Source organism: Podarcis muralis, chromosome 5 (assembly GCF_964188315.1).
Source record: "Podarcis muralis chromosome 5, rPodMur119.hap1.1, whole genome shotgun sequence".
Taxonomy (NCBI): Eukaryota; Metazoa; Chordata; class Lepidosauria; order Squamata; family Lacertidae; genus Podarcis; species Podarcis muralis.
In genome coordinates, this window is record NC_135659.1 from 37,913,785 (window position 1) to 37,936,869 (window position 23,085).

The following is a 23,085-nucleotide window of genomic DNA, read 5'->3' on the forward strand; positions in this document are numbered from 1 at the left end:
AAGGAAGATCCTTTTATGGCCAGAAGTACAGGAAGGAAGATCCTTTTATGGTTGAGAATACCAGAGCAGGAACATATGTGATGTCAACCTACGTATACAAGCTGACATGGCTGGGGAAGGGGGAGAGGGTGTTTGGAGGATATAAATACTGCATGAAACTTCTCATTTTTTTGGACTTGTTGTGGACTTGATCACACAAGTGCCTTCTGCTATCCGGAGAGCAGAATAAACTCTTTCTTTGAATCCACCCCGGTGTCATTTTACTTCCTTCCTCCTGTCCCGGAGCAACGCAGACCCAATCGGTGAACTCCAATAAGGCTACAGTTGAACTCCAAGATTCATTAGCCAGAGTCAAGTGCAACACAGTAAGGAGGGAGATCATATACTTAGAACAGGGTGCCTTATTGTTTTCACTACCAAGCCTGAGTTCACCGTTCTTTCACACAAAAATCTGGTCCTGGTTTCTTTCATTTTAGGAGGCTAATTTAGGATAGGAAGGGAGTCTTGTCTTGCTGCTGTTATTAGCAGTGATGAGTCAGACACTCTTGCTGATTGGCCATAAATTATCTAGTAGATCCTGATCTGCCTTCTGGCTATGCCTGAACAAAGTAGCTATATGGATAAATCTGTCAATTTCAGTTTTTCTCCATTTCTCATTTTCCCAATCTTCAGTTCAGTTCTGCATATGTTTGCAGTTTTTCTCAATTAAAAAGTTTGCATGAAAATTCATTTAATACTTGAACCTTTGAGTGCAATTTTGCCTAATATGTGCCTTTTTGCAAGCACCTTCCCTGCAACAGACTGTATCTTTGTACATTATTTGCCTTACTATATGCATGCATGCATGCACGTGTGTGTGTGTGTACATTTCACTTATACATGTGTTTTGTGCATATCATTTGGTTGGCAAATTGCACTGCAAAAATTTGCAAAATGAGAACTTTGAATGAGAACTTTGTTTCAGTGCATGCATTGCTTTGGGAAGGGCAAATTTGGTAGGTTAGTATTAAAATGGAAACTGAACAACCTTCTCCTCCCAACCCTTCTACATACAATTAGATTGTATATATCTTCATCAACTGGCCAAGGCTATAGAAGTCACAAGACTTTATTTCCACAACTTTGGGTGGCTGCACTTGAGTTACTGAAGCCCTTACATCAAAAGGGAAGTAATTTCCTGATAGAGCAAGGTGTACAATGTTTACAGCGCAAGCCGACAAGCTAAGTAATGAGGTCTTTTTTGCGATCCCTTCATTGTACACCATTTTATTGACTATAATTCCTGACTTCTGTCATTGTAACATAGCCCCAAAATTGGCTACAAATACACCCAGGAAATAAGTTTCTAGGAGGATTATCAGGGCATGCTAATGGCCGCAAGGTATTTTCAACTTGAAATTCTACCAAAGGGTGGGGGTAGTGCAATACGAAGGGATTGTTTCTTGCAAAGGGTGGAGGGAAGCAGAAACGGTAAATGATGCAAATTGGCAGGATTACAATATATAATGAATCCAAAGAAGATTTTAAAATATAATTGGAAATGGTTTTGAAGAAGGGAGCAGGCAGAGTCAGCCCATTTTATCTGTTATTGGGACTTCAGCTTACAACCTATTAAGGAATTTAGCTGTGCTAGAGAAAATGAAAGATAAAATGTATCACCCATCACCCCTCCTTTGCTTTTAGGAAGTACTAATTGCACATAAATGTCATATACTGGTGGACTGCAGAACAGTTGTGGGCTAAGCAACAATGGAAAAACCTTGTGTTGTATTTTCAGGGGTCTCAACTGACAGCTCTTGATTCCTAAGGAGACTGTTGACAGGCGGTTATGCTATCTTATTGTTTGGGTTTATCGGGGCGGGGAGCAGAAATTGCTGATGTTTGCTTATTTGTCCTATGCCCAGAATGAAAACCAATCCAGCGAATACAAGTGGTCTTTGATGTTGTTGCTTTCAATCGAAAGATTTAACAACCAAGAATGTAACTGTTTACATTCTCCTCTCCCATCTACGCTGTGCTTTCTTTGCACTGAAATGAATGAGGTAGAATAATATAATGACAACATAACTTATGTAATTTACATGAATAATTTGGTAAATTACATAATTTCACCACAGTGGGTGGAGAGACAAACAATGCAGTTTTGGGTGGAAGTCCGCTCACCCTTCCTCATTGCAGACAGGTATACCCTCTGCTCTTTGCGATCTGATGGGGGAGGTACCTCGGTCCACTTCCTGGGAAGCAAGGGAGGTCTTTGGGTTAAGCTTGCTGCCCTGGAAATTGATCTTTCCTGCTTGCTCCATTGGCCAATTGTGAGCAGGCAAGAAGGTGGGCCCCTCCCAGGGGGCAGGCTCAGTCTGCTCCCTGGGCATATAAAGGTCTATGCCTTGCCATGGACCATAGCTGTTTGGTGGAAGACATACTGTATAGGAATGGAAACAGTGCCAAATGCAATGAATACAGAGTGGAATGGGAAATAATACCTTCTTACATCCTCCAGCTGCAGGGTTCCTTTTTCTGCCTGCCTACTCTTCCATCAAGGGGCAACTATTGTCTTCTCTTCTTCTCTTACTTCTGTGAGTCACTTGGAGGATTATGAAATATCAGGAGGAGTTTAGAACCTTGCAGCATCCCAGCAGCCCCTCCCTTTCCCAACATTTAACACGCTCAGGCTACTTGCATATATTTATTTCCAATTTTAGTGAATCTTTAGTGATGTTCTTTATTCAGCCTTGCCACTTCATTGGATGGGTAAAGTTCCGAGCAGTGGTACAAAAGTTATTAAAAGTTTTCCTGCCTCATTAAAGTCTATTGTGGCAACTCCTGGCGTAATAAGGTAGTGCATACACAGATCAATTTCTGAAGTGAAAATTTTGCCAGGGCTACAATATTTACAGAGGGAGCCACCTAGTGGAAGCTATACGCAAATACCTATTTCTTTAGTTATGGAATGTAAGTGGGATGCAATTGCATTGCCAGAGTTTGGTAGCTCATGGACACATGATCAGAACATCTGACTAAAGGTGTGTTTTATTTTAATATCTTTTGGGGACCAATTCTATTTTGATTTTTTTTTTTTTACTCTTGATGTCTCATATGCCTTGTTTGTTTTGTTTGTTTAAAGATGGTGACAATTGAATTTCCAAGTCATTCTCCATTCTCCACAGGTGGTACTGCGAGATGGGTAAGTGCAAGACTAGTGAAATCAAACTGCATATACAACAATAGAACAATACAACAATGCACATGTGTATGGTACCAGTGGTTCACATATGAACAAGTAAAGAACTTATGAGATGGTAAAGAACTTTCCATCCCCACGAACAGTTTCCAAATACAAAAAAAGCCCATGAACATGTTTCTTCTACCTTAAAGTTGCACCCAGCTTTCAGATCAGTTTTTGATTCAAACTGAGCATGATATTTCCCCCATTTATGTTTGCCCTCCAGCCCAGCCCATCTGATGCTCTCAATATGCTAAACACCAGACTTTAAACTTGCTGCTTATGGCAATGAATGCCAGATGTCCATTGATAATGCTGTACTGACACTTTCATCAAGATTACATTGTGAAAGTGTTTCCGGGGTTGCTGAAGAAGCAGGGACAAAATCTAATATCTTTTATGCATAAGACTTTTTTTTCTTACAAAAAAAAATCAATTTACTACAATAGTACACAGCCACAGATATTTTAGAAGCACATAAGAAATCTGTATAATGACTCCTACCTGTGCCTTTTAATCAAATTAAAATCAATATTTGTTCTTAGAACACATCACTGAGTGAAAAGCAGAAGTTTTAAAAGCCTAATATTCCCAGTGTTGCCCACATTCTAGCACAGCAATTTCCAGGCTATTGCCCTGATACTTAGACCATTTAAAACTTTGATGCACATCCAGCTATTGTGACGAAAAGGAGGCACCCACATTTTAATGTCTAATAAATTTTGTGGAAATACGATCTGCAGCTGCACAACTTTGACCTTTTCAAAACACTTCATTTCAACTAGCTGGTCACTCCAAGGCTTTGCAACAGGTTACCTTTTCCGCTTGCCCCCCCTCCCCCAAAATGCAAAGAGGAGGAGTGGAATGGTCAGCTATTCAAAATACTGAATATTGAAAAGGTCAACAAAGTACAAGCACAGCAATGTGGAAATGAGACAATGCGATTCTGGGTACCTCATTTTGGTGACAAAGATTGTAGCAAGAAGAGAAAATGTCACAACACAAATCCATTTCCAGGAAAGGACTGGGGGATGTTGCAGAATGAATCAATGCATGCTAATGTCTTAAGGCTGTGATATCAAAGTTGGAATTTAATCTTAGAAAAGTTGACCCTATGCTGCTCCATGAGTATTCCCACCCACCCACAATACAGCCTCTCTCTCTCTCTCTCTCTCTCTCTCTCTCTCTCTCTCTCTCTCAATATATCAAGCCATGCCCTTTATGAGGGGAAGTACATGTCAATGAAGTGTTCAGATATTTGGCTGTAAAATTCAGCAGGTGATCTGGATGCATTTCCAGGTCTTGGCGTGATGTACCTGAGCTATGTGAATAAAACAATCACAGGAAGGAAGCACAGAAGACTCTAAATCCACACTTTGCAATTTTGGGACCAAACTGGATGGAACATTCTAGTTGGCATCTTGCCAGGATAAAGTACAGAAGCAGTTGTTGCCCTCAAGATGTGCATGCAATTAAAATTAACTTTTCAAATGTTCACCCAGGCAGAGTAGTACAATGCAGGTAATTCTCTGAGCATACCAGCTGTCAATACTGAGGCTTCTCACATTCATCTTGCAGACCACTTCCTTCTGCGCAAAGCATGCTTTGGATTCCCACTTGTATCCTGATTGCATTCCACTTCTGACATAACCAGGTTTGGAAACAGGGGGGGTGGGGAACTATCTCTTATCTCTTTTGGCATGTGGACTCCATGGAACATAAAGCAACACTCCTACCCAGAGGAAGTGAAACATTGTAAATGTCAACGTACACTGAATTTCTTCCCAATGAAAAGTTTCTCAGCTCTTTGAGTCACCGCAGTTTTTAATGTAATTTCAAAAAGTCAAATTATGATTTACAACTTGGCTTGAGAAACAAGTGCAAAGCTTCCTTCACTTCATAACAAGTGTTATGTTGCCATTTTATTTTATTTTATTTTCAGATGGAAGACAGCGATAAGTATGGAATGTTCTCCCCAGGGAGGCTCGCTTGGCGCTTTTGTTACATACCTTTAGGCACAAGGCAAAAACATTCCCCTTCTCCCGGGCCTTTGGCTAATTAAACAACTAAGGGCTTTTAAACTGGGGCTGGGGTATTGTTTCAGTTTGTTACTATGTTATATCTTTTTGTGTTTTTATATTGGGAACCACCCTGTGATCCTTGGATAAAGGGTGGTATAGAGATATTATTGTTATTGTTGTTGTTGTTGTTGTTGTTGTTGTTGTTATTGCTATTGTTGGGACGCGGGTGGCGCTGTGGGTAAAAGCCTCAGCGCCTAGGGCTTGCCGATCGAAAGGTCGGCGGTTCGAATCCCCGCGGCGGGGTGCGCTCCCGTTGTTCGGTCCCAGCGCCTGCCAACCTAGCAGTTCGAAAGCATGTCAAAGTGCAAGTAGATAAATAGGGACCGCTTACTAGCGGGAAGGTAAACTGCGTTTCCGTGTGCGGCTCTGGCTCGCCAGAGCAGCGATGTCACGCTGGCCACGTGACCCGGAAGTGTCTCCGGACAGCGCTGGCCCCTGGCCTCTTGAGTGAGATGGGCGCACAACCCTAGAGTCTGGCAAGACTGGCCCGTACGGGCAGGGGTACCTTTACCTTTACCTTTATTGCTATTGTTATTATTAATTAAAAACATATATTCACAAACTGGCTTAATAGTCATTTTCCAAGAAACTCTAGAGCAGGGGTGAGGAACCTGTGCCCTCCCCCAGATGTTGTTAGACTCTAACTTCCATCAGCCTCAGCCAATGGTCAGGGATGATGGGAGTTGTAGTCCAGCAACACCTGGAGAGCCAAAAGTTCTTTGGTGCCAGCTCTGGGAAGTGTAGTTAATATTTCTGGGGGAGGGAAGTGACAACTAGCCTACATTTTCAGCAAACTACAATTTCAAAGATTCTCTGTGAAAACATTACAATTTTAGTGGTATAGGCCTGAAGTGGAGATATGGAGTGGCACCCAACTAATGTGTCCTAACAGCGTGAGGGTTTATGCTTGTACAACAACATTCCCTCCTTCTCCACCCTTAAATCCAACTCTTCGGAGCATTTTTGGGTAAGACATTGCGGGGAAAGAGGTGTCGTTCCATTCCACTAGTATAACTCCTTACACTGACAGAGCATATTAGTTGGACACTTCCCATGATGTTCATTTGAATATATGTATGCCTATTATCTAATTTATCCTGGTGGGTTAGGTGACAGCCAGAAGAATTGGGTAAATTACTAACACTACATTGTCCTGACATGAACAGTAACATGAATCCCCAGGAGATGTTATGGCCCTCCTGAGATTATGGGTGTTCTTGTGAATTTTTAAAACCGGACTTGCACAAAACATATTATATGTGAAAGCAAAGATTCCTCCCAACTGGAATAGAGGGATTGATGCCCTTGTCAAAACCAATTCAATATTAAAAGCACACTTCCATTATACCCTCAAAGGAAAGTCACATCTCTCTAAATGAATTAAAGGAGGTTCTCCTCGTGGCTGTTGTTCAGTTACAACCTAATGAAATTGTACTGTCAGGCAGTGACAGATCCAACATTTCTTGGATATCGTATTAAGCTTTCCTTCTTATGTTTTATCCTGGGCAATTACAGCTCACAATCTCTCTTAATAGAGGGCAATATCCTGTACCATCATTTGCATGAACACTGTCATTGAAGTCCTAAGTAAAAATGAATGGCAGTTAAAACCCCAAATTTGGACTGATTGTTAAACAAACTGGCAGAAAATACAGCTTGGTTCATATATAATGAAGTACCTTCTAGAGCTACTTTTTTTTTTAAGGAAAGAAATCCTCTCTTTGGGTAATTCTATAGCATGGTGCCAAGTGCAGACCAATGGAAAATGTGATAACGACATTGGCTAGCTAGAGTGCTATTTATGTATACAATATTTTTTTTTTAAAAAAAAAATGCTTTGCAAATGGTGGGAGTGAAATCATTGGCAGAACAGTTCCTTAAAGCATCTTAGTTTTCTAAAGCCACACTTATCTAAAATTGAAACAAAGAACAGCAGCAGGCATGTGGCAATAAAGCCAGAGCATAAAATGGTGTGTGTGTGTGTGTGTGTGTGTGTGTGTGTGTGTGGTGTAGCCAAATGTCAAAAAAGGAGAAGATGGGGGGAGGGTGGGACTTCTAAAGCAAGGGAAGAATTGTATTGGGAAATGGGAATAGAGTAGTTTTGAAGATCTTTGGAACTTTAAATTATTCAGAACTGATACAATCCAAAATAAAACACATGTATGTTTACCATCTGTTTCTATCCAAAGAGGAGTCTTCTGAGAATTAATTTCAGCTGCCAGAGATACACAGTTGGAAATGAGACCACAATCATTGCTTGGAAACTGAAAGTTAGGGAGAAAGAGGCAAAGTGTGTCTCCACTGAGAAAAGCGCCCCTGGGAGCAGAGCAATTGCTGTGAAGTGTCTAGATATGAAGAGACAAATGAAGTTCAGCCACTGAAGCCAAATTCAAGGATAAGGTTGGTTGCTATTCCTAAAAGGAAAGTCTTCTGAGTCATCCTTGCAAGCTGACTTTTTTGGCTGGAAAACAGACCTTTTCCTCCTTCTGCTCAAGGAGAGAGAGAAGGTTAAATAATCTGCTCAGAGCCTATTCTTTTGCACCAACTAGAATGTGTGGTAGCTCTTCCATTAACTGTGAAGGTACAAGATGGAGGTCAGTGGTGATAGTCATTTTGTTAAGATTGCCGGAAGAAATATCAACAACCTCAGATATGCAGATGGCACAACCTTGATGGCAGAAAGTGAGGAGGAATTAAAGAGGGTAAAAGGCGAGAGCGCAAAATATGGTCTGAAGCTCAACATCAAAAAAACAAAGATCATGGCCACTGGGCCTATCACCTCCTGGCAAATAGAAGGGGAAGAAATGGAGGCAGTGAGAGATTTTACTTTCTTGGGCTCCATGATCACTGCAGATGGTGACAGCAGCCATGAAATTAAAAGATGCCTACTTCTTGGGAGAAAAGCAATGACAAACCTAGACAGCATCTTAAAAAGCAGAGACATCACCTTGGCAACAAAGGTCCATATAGTTAAAGTTATGGTTTTCCCAGTAGTGATGTATGGAAGTGAGAGCTGGACCCTCAAGAAGGCTGATCGCCGAAGAATTGATGCTTTTGAATTATGGTGCTGCAGGAGACTCTTGAGAGTCCCATGGACTTCAAGAAGATCAAACGTATCCATTCTTAAGGAAATCAGCCCTGAGTGCTCACTGGAAGGACAGATCGTGAAGCTGAGGCTCCAATACTTTGGCCACCTCATCAGAAGAGAAGACTCCCTGGAAAAGACCCTGATGTTGGGAAAGATTGAGGGCACAAGGAGAAGGGGACGATAGAGGATGAGATGGTTGGACAGTGTTCTCGAAGCTACCAGCATGAGTTTGATCAAACTGCGTGAGGCAGTGGAAGACAGGAGAGCCTGGCGTGCTCTGGTCCATGGGGTCACGAAGAGTTGGACACGACTAAATGACTAAACAACAACAATTCTCTTCTCTCAAGCTGGAATTGGGATACTGTCCTTTTGTCACTTGAGTCAACGAACAGGACTCTAGGGTGATTTCCTTGAGAATCATAGGATAGGAAAGAGATTGTATTTAAAGCAGACCTCTTCCACCTGGTTCCTGGAACATCAGAATGGCTTGGGACATTGACCCAATTACCCATGACATACAGCCTCACAACATTTTTTGAGGACAATTTGCAACACCCCCCTCACTATCCCGCTGACCTCATTGCTCCCTTGCCTTCCTGCTCACTTGCCCCCACCCTTTGTCTGCTGTCCTCCTCCTCCTCCACAGTCTTGGAGGAGCATTGGGAGACACTGTGCAGAGGGCGAGGACTAGTGGAAGGTTGCACCGGCCTGCACTTGCAACTTCCATCAGTCACAGCTAGCAAAGCACATGGAATTCACTAGGCTGGGGAAGGTTGCTGTCAGTTATGACAACCCGGATAAAATAGTAGTCAGTTTGACTTGGATACAGCATCCCAAACATAGCAGTTAGTCCACCTTGTGTCTCATAGTCACTTTCAGTGCAACCTGCCACAACGTTCTTCCTCAAGCAGTGTGGTGGGAACGCAATCTGTCTTGCTATAACCACAAGAGGTACACTAAGAAGACTGCACCACAAGGGTGCAATTTTCTATTGCCTCGAGGTATTTTTGAGTCCTGGAGTCTGGATGAGTAATTTTCCAAAATGGGTGCCTGCAATGCCTGTATGCAGCTTATAGCAATGTACATGAAATTTATATTTATTCTGGATCACCTTATTTGAGGCCGTTTTCAGGTTTTGCCATATCCAGTGCCTCAGAAACAGAAAACTAAAACAAAACCAGTATTCCACCTTCATTTGTTCCCTAATTCAGAAGACAGAAACTCATTTCTGCTCCCAATAGACCTCTAGCATTCCTCTTTCCAGGCTGTTGAAATATGAGGCACTGATTACAGAACTGCTCCTAGAATTAAGTTTTATTCCCAGTAATAAGTTTTGCTTTACAGTAATTGAGACTGGGCTAAACCTTTTGGTAGGTAGAAGCAAGGATACTAATTGCCTGATATGTGGCCTTTCAAAATATATGTATATCTTAGAGACAATAGCAGTATATCTCAAAGCTCTTCGCCAAGTTGCACAATTCATTATCTGAGTGTTGTTATTACTAATGGCCCTCTAATAGACTTCATAGTAACAATAAATATCTTTTTAAAAGCTTTGAGATCGCATTTCAGTTACCAGGTTTCCCAGCTGGAAGACAGAGGTTTGTGTCGTCCTTGGCTGAAGCACTCTTGGCTTCCCCTTGAAGAGGAGTGGAGAGCCTTTTAATGCACTGTTTCCATGGCTCATTTTTATTTTGTTAATAACATGCACATAGCATTATGCCTCAGTCTAATGGCACATGATACAAATGAAGTTTTCTCCATTATAAGAGCATAGCAGGTGGTTTGATGTTAACTAAATAGCTGTGCTAGATGGAACACCATAGTTTGGTGCATGTATTGATAGCCAGCTCTTCTCTGACTATGGTCAAAGTGTGATTGATTATGAAGAAGGAGCTTCTCCGTGGTCAAACACATATAGAATTCTTTGTCTCAAAAGCTTGATTGACCCCATCTTTTGCTGTGTTTTTTCTGTGTGGTTAAAATTAATAATCTGACAGCATTTAGCTTTATTGAATATCTGATATTTTTCAATCTGCTGATCTTGCCTTTGTTTTATTATATTATCAATTTATGAAATGTTACATTATGGCCTTATACATCACTACTCAAAGGACAGCCCCACGGAGCTCAATCACACTTTCTCTGAGATTGGCGTATATAGGAGTGCAGCTATAGTTTTTAAATGTTGTAATTAACCCTGAGTGGCATGTAGACACAGGTATAAATTTCCAGGTAAATAAACAAATAGTATTACTAAAGTTCTCACAAGGGTTCCTATGCCCCACCCTCATTCAGAGGGCCCCCCCCCACAACATCAGGACATCACACAACATCATAGAATTGTAGAGTTCTATGATGAGTTGGAAGCACACACGAGGGTCATCTAGTCCAACCCCCTGAAATGCAGGAAACAGTTGCCCAATTGATTGTGCTTGCAACATCAAGACATTGTGTTGGGGCCCCTCAATCGTCCAGAGAAGCTGGTGCTTCTGAGTCCCCATCATAATTTAGTCAGAAGAATGGAGACTTCAACTAATGAGTTCAGTGTAAAGAATTTTGCTTGCATAATGCAGCTTTCTTCAACTCTTCTCCTCTAACTGGAGAAGACTGGTTCAGGGAAACCCTGAAACAGTACACAGGGAGGAGCAGGGGATAATTCCATCTGCCAAGCTGAAATGCTTGCCCTGATGGAGCTATCATTTTAGCATGATGTTGAATTCTTCCCAGAGCACTTGTTTATCCAATGTAGTCCATACTCAATTTAGATTTGCTGCATATTTTTAACCCCTGAAAATCACCTCTTGGTCTTCAAGAACATGCAGAATAATGAGGAGAACTGAACAGAGGCCTGAGGTGCACAGACACAGTTTGAGACTGCCTGGGAAACATCTGGGAGAGGAGGAACCTCAGAAAGGGTGGAAGGCAAGGACTTTCAGTCCCATAGGGGCAAGACTTATAAGGAAGTGTTGCTGAGTTGTATGTGCTACAAATGGGTTAGTGTGTACTCCAGCCTATTTGCCAGGCTTCTATTATTTGTACTCCTCATGCCAACATTTTGACCTATCAAATGGATCACAGAGTGCTCTTTAGGTTTCTCTTTCCCCACTTTAGTTCAATTTTCTGCACTAAACTTTTGACCCTCCTATGAACACTTAGTTCTTCTGGTCAGAACAACCCCAAAACAGAAGGCAATTTTTAACAACTAAGAACAGAACACAGCAGTGGCTTGAAGAGTTTCATACCTTCACAATGAGTTTTAGCAGTATTTGACACTGGAAACAAAAACTTAGCTAATGATAGAATCTGAAAAGAGAAAGGAAAAAGCAAAAGAATACAGAACTAAAGAAGCAAAGACAAAATGATAACACAAGACATAAGTAAAGAAACAGAAGGAACAGGAAGTGAAGGATCCAGGGGGGAAATGTGGTGGGAAATTCTCTTTGAAAGATTTAGCTTCAAAAAGTGAGCAGACAGCCATGATGAAATGGGGAGACGACAAGATGAAAGTTTATCACAAGAATTTGAGGCCAGATTGGAAGTAGAAAATAATTGAATATTGTCAATGTGGACATGCTAATTAATACCAAAAGACTCAATGTGAGAAACTTCATCAAAGGATGAAGATACAGAATAAAAACAAAAAAGCCTAAAAAGAACTTTGAGGGAACTTCAATAGAATAAGAAGAAAAAACAAGTTGCTTTCACCTCTGATAGAATTATTTTTTATTTTGCTTTTTACTTTAGGTAGATGTTGGAACAGAACTAGAGATTTCGGAGGGGAAAAAGAATTTCCTACAAAATTGCCTTGGCATTTGGCTCAAGTCAAAGGCAATTTGGTGTTATGGGAGTGAAAAAATAATAGTTGGCTGTTGACCCAGCAATGAGAGACTTCGTGCCCATGCCCTCTTTTTATCAACAATTGTTCAAATGGATTAGTGCAAGGCTTGGAAACTTGACTTCTTGGATTATTAAATATGCTCAAGCTACTTTGTCTTCCAGTCCATCTACCTAAGTGGATTCATATTAATCTCCAAGAACAATACATTCCTCTTTTTATGACTGGAACCTCTCCCATAATATTTTCCCTTGGTGTAGAAAGGTTTAGAAAAGGAGTTGGAAGGGGAGTCATCAGTGTCAAGTGGGATAGCAGACTGAAAGTATGGGCTAAATTACACATGTGCCTTCATTCACATCCTGCAGCCATTATCCTTTGTTCCTTGTGAAGCCAGGCTGGAACACCCTCTAAATTGCTAGGAGTCCAGATGAGAATCTGATGTAGGGGGTGGGAAACCAACTGCAGTCAAGGATAAATTCTTCGGCCTCCAGGGCAGTGGCAGGCATGGTCAGAGGCAAAAGAGCAATGGATGTGAGTCTTGCCTGCCAGCTGCACAAAAGTCAGAGGCTTCTGCTCCAACAACAAACTTATCTCTCAATTCAGACAAGCAAGAGGCGTTATCACAGCTCCATGACGCATTCCAACCAGGTAAAAACATTTAAGGAGGATGCAAAGGAGAAGGATCAGGGTCTGTGAGGCCAGTGAGGTGTGTGGTCTGAAGAAAGTCCTACAGGTTGGATAGAGGGACTGGAGGAGCTAAGGTTCCCTACTCCTGCTCTAAAGAGAAGTCGGTTTGCTAGGTAGACTTTAGGCTCTAGTTAGCATCCTTTTTTGCAACCTGATTACGGCATCTCCTCAACTTTATTGAAGTTCTTCTTCACAGCAAGCCTAGTCTCTCTAATCACACTTAGAGTAAGCCCACTGAAAGTAATGGACATGGCAAATGTAGGGCAAATAATTTCAGTGAGTCTGCTCTGAGCAGAACTCAGTTGGATACAAGTCACTAATTAGCAAATTTTAGACATGGGCTGAATTTGTCCTGCAGTTACAGAATTGCAGTCCTATGTCAAAGCATTATCCTGGGATACAAGCGAATATATAAGTAAAAGGAAAGGTGTTGCATAACAGATTGCTCTGAGCCATCTCTCTAAGAGTTATTGGGATGATATGTTCCACGACATCACCCGGCTGTATAAACATTCCCCTAATACACTTTCAATTGCCTTACAGGTGCTATAAAACAGAGTGTGAGTTGATTCCTGCCATATGGAGCCCTGGTTGACCTCTCTCAAGAATAGTGGGCTTGCAGAGTTGCCTGACCTGTGAGCATGTTGTTAATCAGCATGTCAAATAAACATGCAATCTTTTCTCTTTATCTTTTTTGACTGGTCCACTTTGCTTTGAAAGGAAACAAAGCAGCTGTTTCTCTTTAATATCTCTTATGTGATGCCATGACTAAATTTTCTAAAACTTGGAAGATTTGAAGTAAAAGGTGGTACTCAGTGATGTTTTTCCTCAGTGCATACCCATTAAAATGAAAGAACACAACTAAGTTTGGTCTATTAATTTCAGCGAGTCCACCGTGAGTAAAACATAGCAGTTCAAAATAGTTAAATACCATACTAAGTGCAAACACTTTGAAAATTATTGCTAAATTATCTTCCTCAGTCATTGGGTATTTTTTACACAAACTTGTTATGATGGTCCCAAGTATAAATGTATTAGCATTAGAGAAATAATGTATTGATATGGAACAAAATAAACTTCTGAAGGAAGGAAGGAATGTTATGGGCAAGATTCACCTAACGAGACTTGCTGATAGCAGTCCTGTGCAAGGACTTCTGCTTGCACATTGGGGTTTTCATACCCCTGAATAATGTGCGGGGGGGGGGAGAAGGGGGTTTATTCTGTCTAGCAAGCTGAAATGCATGTACAGAAGGAGTTGCTGAAAGTGTGTGTTGAATTCCACCCTATATTTCTAGGTTAAGAGCATACATTTGTGATCACACTGTTAGGCTAAAGAGGAATCACACACACACACAGTTCTGGCAGAATTTAGTGTTCCAAACCTCCCTGTCCAAAGAGGTGATTAGTGGGATTTCATCTTTGTTCAGTGGACTTTGAGAGCATACCCCTGGGTACCAAGTCAGATAGAGGAACTGTGTGTACAGAACTTATTTACATAAGTGTTTTCCCATTGAGGTATTGTATTTCCCACTTCCCTCCATATATGTTTTATAGCCCCTAGCACAGGCATAGGCAAACTCAGCCCTCCAGATGTTTTGGGACTACAACTCCCATCATCCTTGACCACTGGCCTTGTTAGCAAGGGATGACGGGAATTGTAGTCCCAAAACATCAGAAGGGCTGAGTTTGCCTATGCCTGCCTTAGCAGAAGCAGGACAATAGAGTCTAATCTGTCCCAAAAGCTAAGAGCAGATTATATCTTATTGTAAACAAGACAGCATGTTTATTTGTACATGCGTTTCTAAGTGGATTTATGCATTTTATTTAATATAATTAAAATATTCCATAGGTCATGCAACATACAGCTTAGGTCAGCTCAATTAAAATAAATGGTACTTGCACAAAATCACATTGCTTGTCAGTCAGACATAGAAAAGTTCACTTTTACATTCAATATGGCTTTTATATGATAACATATTATCAGTTCTAGGTGGTGAGCTACTTAAGTAGCTCCTTCAAATAAATGAGTGGCATACATACAGAAAGAAATCACGCATAACATTTAATGAAATAGGATTGTATTCAGTGTAAGCAGGGCTTTTTTCAGCTGGAACTCACTGGAACTCAGCTCCAGCACCTCTCAGGTGGGCACCATTGCCATTCTAAGGGAATAGCTCATTCAGGATGAGTTCCAGCACCTCTTTTTCCAGAAAAATAGCACTGAGTGTAAGCCCTATTCTAAGTAGACCTATTGAAACATACACAACAAATATACGGCTTCATTTCATTGAGTCTACTCTAAGTTAAATTTAAGATGAATGCAACTTATAGAGCATCCTGCATGTAGGCTCTATTTCTATCAGAAATAAAGGGTTAAAATCTATACCTGTAATATTCATTGCAACCAAAACTGCTATCACATATGACTGGCTTTGACCAATGAGAACACTTGGCAAATGTAGTGTAGCACCCTGCTTGTGGTTAACGCTTAGCTGGAATGAAATATTCAACGCAGCAATAGAGAAATTAAAATAATTATTTATTTGTCAGACAAATAAATGAGAGGCACAGTGGTATATGGTTACCAAGCTCTGGCCTGCCCTCCTGCCATTATGGCCAGCACTTATATTTCCTTAATCCAGCCCCCTATGCTCCTCCTGTGGCTGCATCTGTCCCATCAGCCTGGTTGAAATTCCTATTGGCTGATTGGTATGACCAATCACAAAAATACACTCATTTCCTATTGCCTTTTATGGGAGACAAAGAGCTATATTTCCTTCCATTTATAATTGACAAACAAGTATTAATATATCTTTACATGTGTCTCAACAAGGAATCTTAATTACCAGCTCACCTCCTGCCCTCCTTGCCCTACTGCCTTCTAAAACAAATGGTTAATCTTAAATTTTTATCTTAAACATATGTCAAGGATCTTGAGTTTCACATCAACATTGAAAGATCTACTTCATATGAAGGTTTCTAAACAAATGTCTGACAACCATATATATCAGAACTGCTCGGATGGCGTCTCATTTCTGGCAGGGGGGCTAGGCTCATCTGCCCCCCTGGTCTCCTACAGCAATATGACTCTATGAAATAAGAATTTAACATTTCTTTCTTTCTAGATCCTTTGCATAATTACATTTAAGCCAGCATATTTCATACATTATCATAGATAGCTTTTTAGAAGGATAAACTTCCTAAAAGTAACAAGGAAGGAACAGTTTACAGCCTCAAAGTAAAATAGGAAATAAAAAGCCTCTTCCTCTGTTCATACTCCAGCTAGTTGTTTCGTTTTCCATTAGCTCTTCCTCAAACTCTCTCAGTTTAAGAAAGAAACAGTTTTAAAAGACTTCCCAAAAATGCTTTAAAAAGACTTCCCAAAAAGCCTCTCTTTCTGCCAGCTGGATGCTTCTCCATTTGGTCTTGGCCTTTTAACCTTAGAAAGAAGATCTGGCTCAAGTTTAAGGCACATGGTTCTATTTTACTGTTTACTAACTCTTAATTATGTTGGGTCCGTAACCTTGCTCTTTAACCTGTAATTCCAGCTTTTATGACTTTGAGAATTGTTTTCTGCTATAAATCAAAGGGGGGCCCCTTGTCTTAGGAGAATGGCCAAGGTTTTCTCTATAAACAGCTGGCCTTCTTGCCTGGCATGAAACATTTGAAAATCTAAGCCCATTTAATTTAGGAACCTGATCAAATATAAGCCAATATATGCCTTGATTAAAAATGCAGTCTATATTCAGATGCCACATTCCCCCCTTTCAAGCTCAAGGACCTTGCTACAAAGCGTCCTTGATAGCTTGATCTTAAAACATGAGATGATACATGGCATCATACATAAAACCATTACCACTACTGTCAAGAAAAACAAGCAAGACAATAGTATCCCTTTGAGTCCTGTGACATTAAGTAACCAATTGGTGAGCCATCCCATATCCCATCCTTCCCATGTTTATACTGGGACATGTGCTATATTCTCCATCTTTGTAGCCAACACACGGATTGCCTCACCATTATCAGAAATGTTAAAGCAACAGGCATTCCCTGTCAAGTTCAAGACTCCACATAGACCTCCCTGCTTGGCAAGTACATAATCCATTCCCATTTTCAGCTGCAAAATGGCGGCTCTACTTTCATCCAACTGTTGTGCAATAAGTCTCAAACTCTGGGCCGTTGCATTGGTTACAAGTTCCACTACTGCTTGCAATCGAATTATTCTGTTTAGATTATAGATAGGATCCCGTGCCCCTTGTATGAGCTCACCAGGATTCCAGGAGGCAGGATCATAATAGGCTATAATGCGCTCTGGTGGCCAATCATCAGTACCGCTCCAACTTTGGGTACTTCCTCCTGCTATATGAGAAATATCAGCGTTTCTTCGTGTACGCTTGGCCAAATTAGTAGGCATAATCCACATTGGTGGTAATACCCATCCCAGGAAACAAGTCCCACTCCATTTGGAAGGGAGTTTCTTGTATGCCCATTCTCCACATATCCACCACAACCATCGGGTCTGAGGTTTTTGGTACGTGGAGTACAGAAGGCGAAATATCAAAAGAGGTAGAGAGTTCACAGTGCAGTATGTTAGATTGCCTTTTTCTGTCACAGTTATGTTCCATACCACTTTCCATGCATGAATAAAAGGAGGTGCACAGGGCAAGGTATTCCGAGTTCGATAGGTAGTACCGTGTGCCCAGGTATGACTATTCTTAAAATAATCCCAAGTATAGTGACAATGAGAAGAGCCTATCATGATAGAATCAGCTGCATCTGATGATTTATGTACACAGAATTCCCCTTGTACAGGTATAACTCGTAATGGTTTAGTTGAGTTCCATCCGTGGAAATTCTGTAATTCTGTTTGGTGTGGTATTTCGCTTACCATACCAATGGCATCTAATGGTATCGGTAATAAGGGCATACCTCCCTCTGAATCATCTGGCCCAAGAGAGCAAACAAGGCAATTGGTCCTATTTGCAACATTGGCTACCATTTCAGCTAAACCTACCCACATATTGTGGTCATAGCTGAATCCATATTTAGCAAATCTGGTCAGATTCAAGGACCCTTCCCCTTACCAAGGGATCAGGATTAATAATAAAATCATGTTGATGTCTAGCATATGCATTCCTTCCACAAAAGATTACCTTATTGTGATAGCATAAAACTATTAGTCCCAATATAATTCCCCCAGTGACAGAAATGGGGAACCACCAAGACCAAAACATATATCCCAAGGATCCCCAATGTGTAATATCTCTGATAATTGTTCCACAAGGGGGCAGTCAATCAATTGTATAAGAGAATCTTCCCTTTCACAATCGCTGGTTCAGATGCTCCTCAAGCTTCAGGCGTGCGCAGGTCAGCCAGCTTCCAGATTGTGGCTGCAGCAGGCCGGTCGTCTAATGTTGCCCGTGACCTAACCCGTTCCCCGTAGGGCTAGATACAGGGGTTTTTGGAGAGAGTCAGTTTTAAAGGATTAGAGGGGTCACCTTTGCACGTCCAACTGCCTTCGGACTTCTTCAAACGGGAGTGATGAATCCAGGGGGTCACCTCAGCTACCTTCACCGCTGTTGGAGTAGAGAGCAAGACGGTGTAAGGTCCACGCCACTTAGGTGCAAGTGGATCACGTTTTCCACTCTTTCACCCATATGCTATGCCAGCCTGGAGCTGATGAATCGGCTTGGCAATGCTGCACGGCGTGTGCTTGAGGGCCCACCTGTTAAGATAAAAAAAACAAACAAACACGGGAGAGAGACAAAAACACGGGAGAGAGATTGCACTTGTCCCTGTGTCACATGGTCTCCTATTTGTTTGAGGTCAGTTGGAATATCCTGAACAAAGGAGGGCGGCCTCCCATACAGGAGCTCAAAAGGTGACAACTTAAGTCTTTTTGTGGGTAACACCGAACACGAAACAGTGTTATGGGTAACACGTCTACCCTCCTGAGACTTTAGACATATTAGTGGGCTTCTGGCATGCCCTGCGGATACCTTGCACAAGCGTCTGGCGGTAGGTGGTAAGCCTGGCCAGGTGAATTGCATTGTTTGGATCCCAATTAGGATCTTCCAAGGGAAAGTTGTCTTGGAGATGACGGTCAATATTATAAATATTTCCCACTCTGGCCTGCTCACGCAAATATATCTGTACCTTTTTAATTACGTCTCTCCTTTCCTCAGTGGTGAAGAGAGTATTCAGGAGCTGGCGACAATCTGTCCAAGTAGGACTATGAGTATTTTACTATTGAAGTCACCAAGTCCATCATAGCCTGAGGTTTTTCTGCGAAAGATGGGGCGTTTTCCAATTCATCAGACTGTAGTTGTGAATGGAATACATTGCAGGGTCGAAGTTCGAGGTGGCCGTGGTCCAGGTTGCCCATTAACCAGCACAGGCTCCTCAAGTGCATCAAATACTCTTCTAAGAGGGGCTACTACGTGACCTTTTTCTTCACTTTGCTCTAGGGGCCTCAAATCATAGGGGATGGTATTTGTCCCAAGGCGTTCTTTTAGCAGCTTAATACGCCTGGCTGTATTGCTTGCTGACCGATTAAGGTCTCCCTGTAACTTCTGTAATAATTCTCTAGGACTTGGATGTACAGGGGTTTGGGGTAGGCAATCAGTTGTTCCACTAAAAGAGACTGTAGATGGAGTTCTACTGGGACTCACAGATGGAATAACCACTTCTGCTTGGGCTTCATTATAGGACTCCAATGCCTCCTGAAGATATTTATCATAATCTATCAAGGAGTCAAGTTCTGTGTCTCTACCCCCATTATTCGTTCCACTTTCTTGCCTTGGGGTTACAACTGGTGGAGGGTTTGAATTTATTTGGCAAGATTCCTTTCCTAGCTTTGGCTTTTACAGCCAATAATTTACATCGTTGGACTTTGCATTCCCTTATCCATGGAGGATTTTTATTTAATGTGCTCAGCCAAGAATCTATATATGAAAATTGTTCTGGGCACCCTCCAGTTTCTTTGGTGATGTTAGACCAAAGTTAGCTTACTAAATTTATATCAAAGGTTCCTTGAGATGGCCATTCAGTATTTTGTTTTGGCCATTCTAGTTCACATAACGTTCTCAAGCGCTCTGGCGTCCTTTTGACTCCATATGCCCCTGAGAAGGCTTTCTTAAAATTATTTCACATACATTCAAGAGGTGTATTTCCCCCTTTGAACCCCCAACTCCCATTGTATGGCCCTGTGAAGTATCCACTCAGTCACTCACACACACACCTTACTGGGAAACGAAGTAGTACTCACTCCACACTTAGGTCAGTTACACATTGTACTTTCTCACACATGCAATGCGCTAGATACTTCAACCACACTCTACCTCCCAATCTTCCCTTTTGCCCTACACCAGATCACCATCTGATGTACCCAGCCACCTAGCGTACTCAGTTCCCCTTTACTGAGACGCAGAAGTTTGATCAGGACTTCTCTTCCTCCCAATTAATTGGAGGGCCAAAACCCTTTAGTGCACTTACCCTTAGCTGGTTCCGTTTCCCCCCGGTCCGTCGCCGCCAGTGAGCAGGGTATCAGACAGACGAGACTTCTGCGTTCCCCTGGAAAAATTTATCCAGTGCGCGCTGGAAAAGCAGTTTAGAGATCCTCTCTCTTGTACCCTGCTCAATAGGGCGAAGGGGCTGCGTTCCAGCAGACCACTTATCCGAGTCACAGGGCACCATAAAATGTAGCACCCTGCTTGTGGTTAACGCTTAGCTGGAATGAAATATTCAACGCAGCAATAGAGAAATTAAAATAATTATTTATTTGTCAGACAAATAAATGAGAGGCACAGTGGTATATGGTTACCAAGCTCTGGCCTGCCCTCCTGCCATTATGGCCAGCACTTATATTTCCTTAATCCAGCCCCCTATGCTCCTCCTGTGGCTGCATCTGTCCCATCAGCCTGGTTGAAATTCCTATTGGCTGATTGGTATGACCAATCACAAAAATACACTCATTTCCTATTGCCTTTTATGGGAGACAAAGAGCTATATTTCCTTCCATTTATAATTGACAAACAAGTATTAATATATCTTTACATGTGTCTCAACAAGGAATCTTAATTACCAGCTCACCTCCTGCCCTCCTTGCCCTACTGCCTTCTAAAACAAATGGTTAATCTTAAATTTTTATCTTAAACATATGTCAAGGATCTTGAGTTTCACATCAACATTGAAAGATCTACTTCATATGAAGGTTTCTAAACAAATGTCTGACAACCATATATATCAGAACTGCTCGGATGGCGTCTCATTTCTGGCAGGGGGGCTAGGCTCATCTGCCCCCCTGGTCTCCTACAGCAATATGACTCTATGAAATAAGAATTTAACATTTCTTTCTTTCTAGATCCTTTGCATAATTACATTTAAGCCAGCATATTTCATACATTATCATAGATAGCTTTTTAGAAGGATAAACTTCCTAAAAGTAACAAGGAAGGAACAGTTTACAGCCTCAAAGTAAAATAGGAAATAAAAAGCCTCTTCCTCTGTTCATACTCCAGCTAGTTGTTTCGTTTTCCATTAGCTCTTCCTCAAACTCTCTCAGTTTAAGAAAGAAACAGTTTTAAAAGACTTCCCAAAAATGCTTTAAAAAGACTTCCCAAAAAGCCTCTCTTTCTGCCAGCTGGATGCTTCTCCATTTGGTCTTGGCCTTTTAACCTTAGAAAGAAGATCTGGCTCAAGTTTAAGGCACATGGTTCTATTTTACTGTTTACTAACTCTTAATTATGTTGGGTCCGTAACCTTGCTCTTTAACCTGTAATTCCAGCTTTTATGACTTTGAGAATTGTTTTCTGCTATAAATCAAAGGGGGGCCCCTTGTCTTAGGAGAATGGCCAAGGTTTTCTCTATAAACAGCTGGCCTTCTTGCCTGGCATGAAACATTTGAAAATCTAAGCCCATTTAATTTAGGAACCTGATCAAATATAAGCCAATATATGCCTTGATTAAAAATGCAGTCTATATTCAGATGCCACAGTAGCCCACACTGTTGGTGTCCCTTTAGACCAGGCTTCCTCAACCTCAGCCCGCCATATGTTTTTGGCCTACAACTCCCATGATCCCTAGCTAGCAGGACCAGTGGTAAGGGATGATGGGAATTGTATTCTCAAAACATCTGGAGGGCCGAGGTTGAGGCAGCCTGCTTTGTAACCTTGCAAATAACAATATTTATTATTGTGATATTTTAAGCCCCTCCCAGTAAGCCATCTTCACTCTTTCAAGCACAATGCATTCGTGCAAGAAAGACTACCAGTTTAAGTGCCCTAAATGCAGTGCAGAAGGAGAAGGAGAATTTGGGCCTTTAACTGATTTGAGCAACTGGCGGTATTGAAGTAATGGCAGCACAAATGAAATTCAAAAATTCAGATGGATTTGTGTTTATGTGATAATCTGCTGCACTGGGTCAGAAATAGGAGCTGAAAATAAAATTCAGTTAGCAGACTTTGCAGAAACCAAACAAAGAAGCAGAATGTCAAGAGAAGGGAATGTTGAGTCCTTTATAAAAGTAACCAAAAAAAAAAGCAGTTCTGTCTTTAGCTTTCTGTCGTCCAGCATAGCTATATTGAACCAATTGTGGTTGATCACTAAAATATGAAATGCTTTATTAATGATGAGAAAATTTGTTCCCTGAAGTGTGTCCCAAAGAGAGTTTCAAGTTATTGAGAAAGGGTCATTACTATCCACTCTATTGTAGAATCCAGGAAAATGAATATTGTTGTTTTTAATTGAATTTCCCATAAAGGCAATCTCCCTCTTATAACTGAGAAGTTTCCTTTTAATTTACAACAAACCCAGATAGTCTTCTAGGCTGCTCACAGAGATGTTGTTCAAAACTATTGAAATGATTCTTAACCAAATGTTACCTTTAATGCAGCACTAAAGTGAGCGCTCAAAATGTGTGATGTTTTTCAAGATAAAGGGGTGGGGTGTTATGTGTGGGAGGGCAGTGATGACTGCTTCACAGGCAGTGGTGGGATGAAGTATTAGTAGTTCAAATCTATGCACAGCAATGAAAAACGCCTGTTTCAGATGCTCTAAAATAGTCCATTGGACCATTTCTGTGAATGCAGCCACAGATAAGTGCTACTTCCTAGAGCTAATAAATATGCAATTCATTGTGCTTGTGTGGATTAGCACTGGAAAATAGTGC

At 41.3% G+C, this 23,085-nt stretch overlaps 1 protein-coding gene across 1 annotated transcript; it reads right to left on the bottom strand.

The window, feature by feature from the left end:
• Positions 1-16,639: 16,639 nt before the first annotated feature.
• On the bottom strand, positions 16,640-21,626 carry LOC144327778 (endogenous retrovirus group 3 member 1 Env polyprotein-like). Its single transcript, XM_077928590.1, has 2 exons — positions 20,412-21,626; positions 16,640-18,642 (listed from the first exon to the last, which is right to left on the bottom strand). The coding sequence occupies exon 2, from the start codon at positions 17,935-17,937 to the stop codon at positions 16,876-16,878; it is 1,062 nt and encodes a 353-aa protein (XP_077784716.1). The 5' UTR covers positions 17,938-18,642; positions 20,412-21,626; the 3' UTR covers positions 16,640-16,875.
• Between the last annotated feature and the right edge of the window lie 1,459 nt (positions 21,627-23,085).

Excerpts from the sequence above, each read along its gene's own strand:
- LOC144327778 (XM_077928590.1), bottom strand. The coding sequence starts at position 17,937 with ATGTGGGTAGGTTTAGCTGAAATGGTAGCCAATGTTGCAAATAGGACC.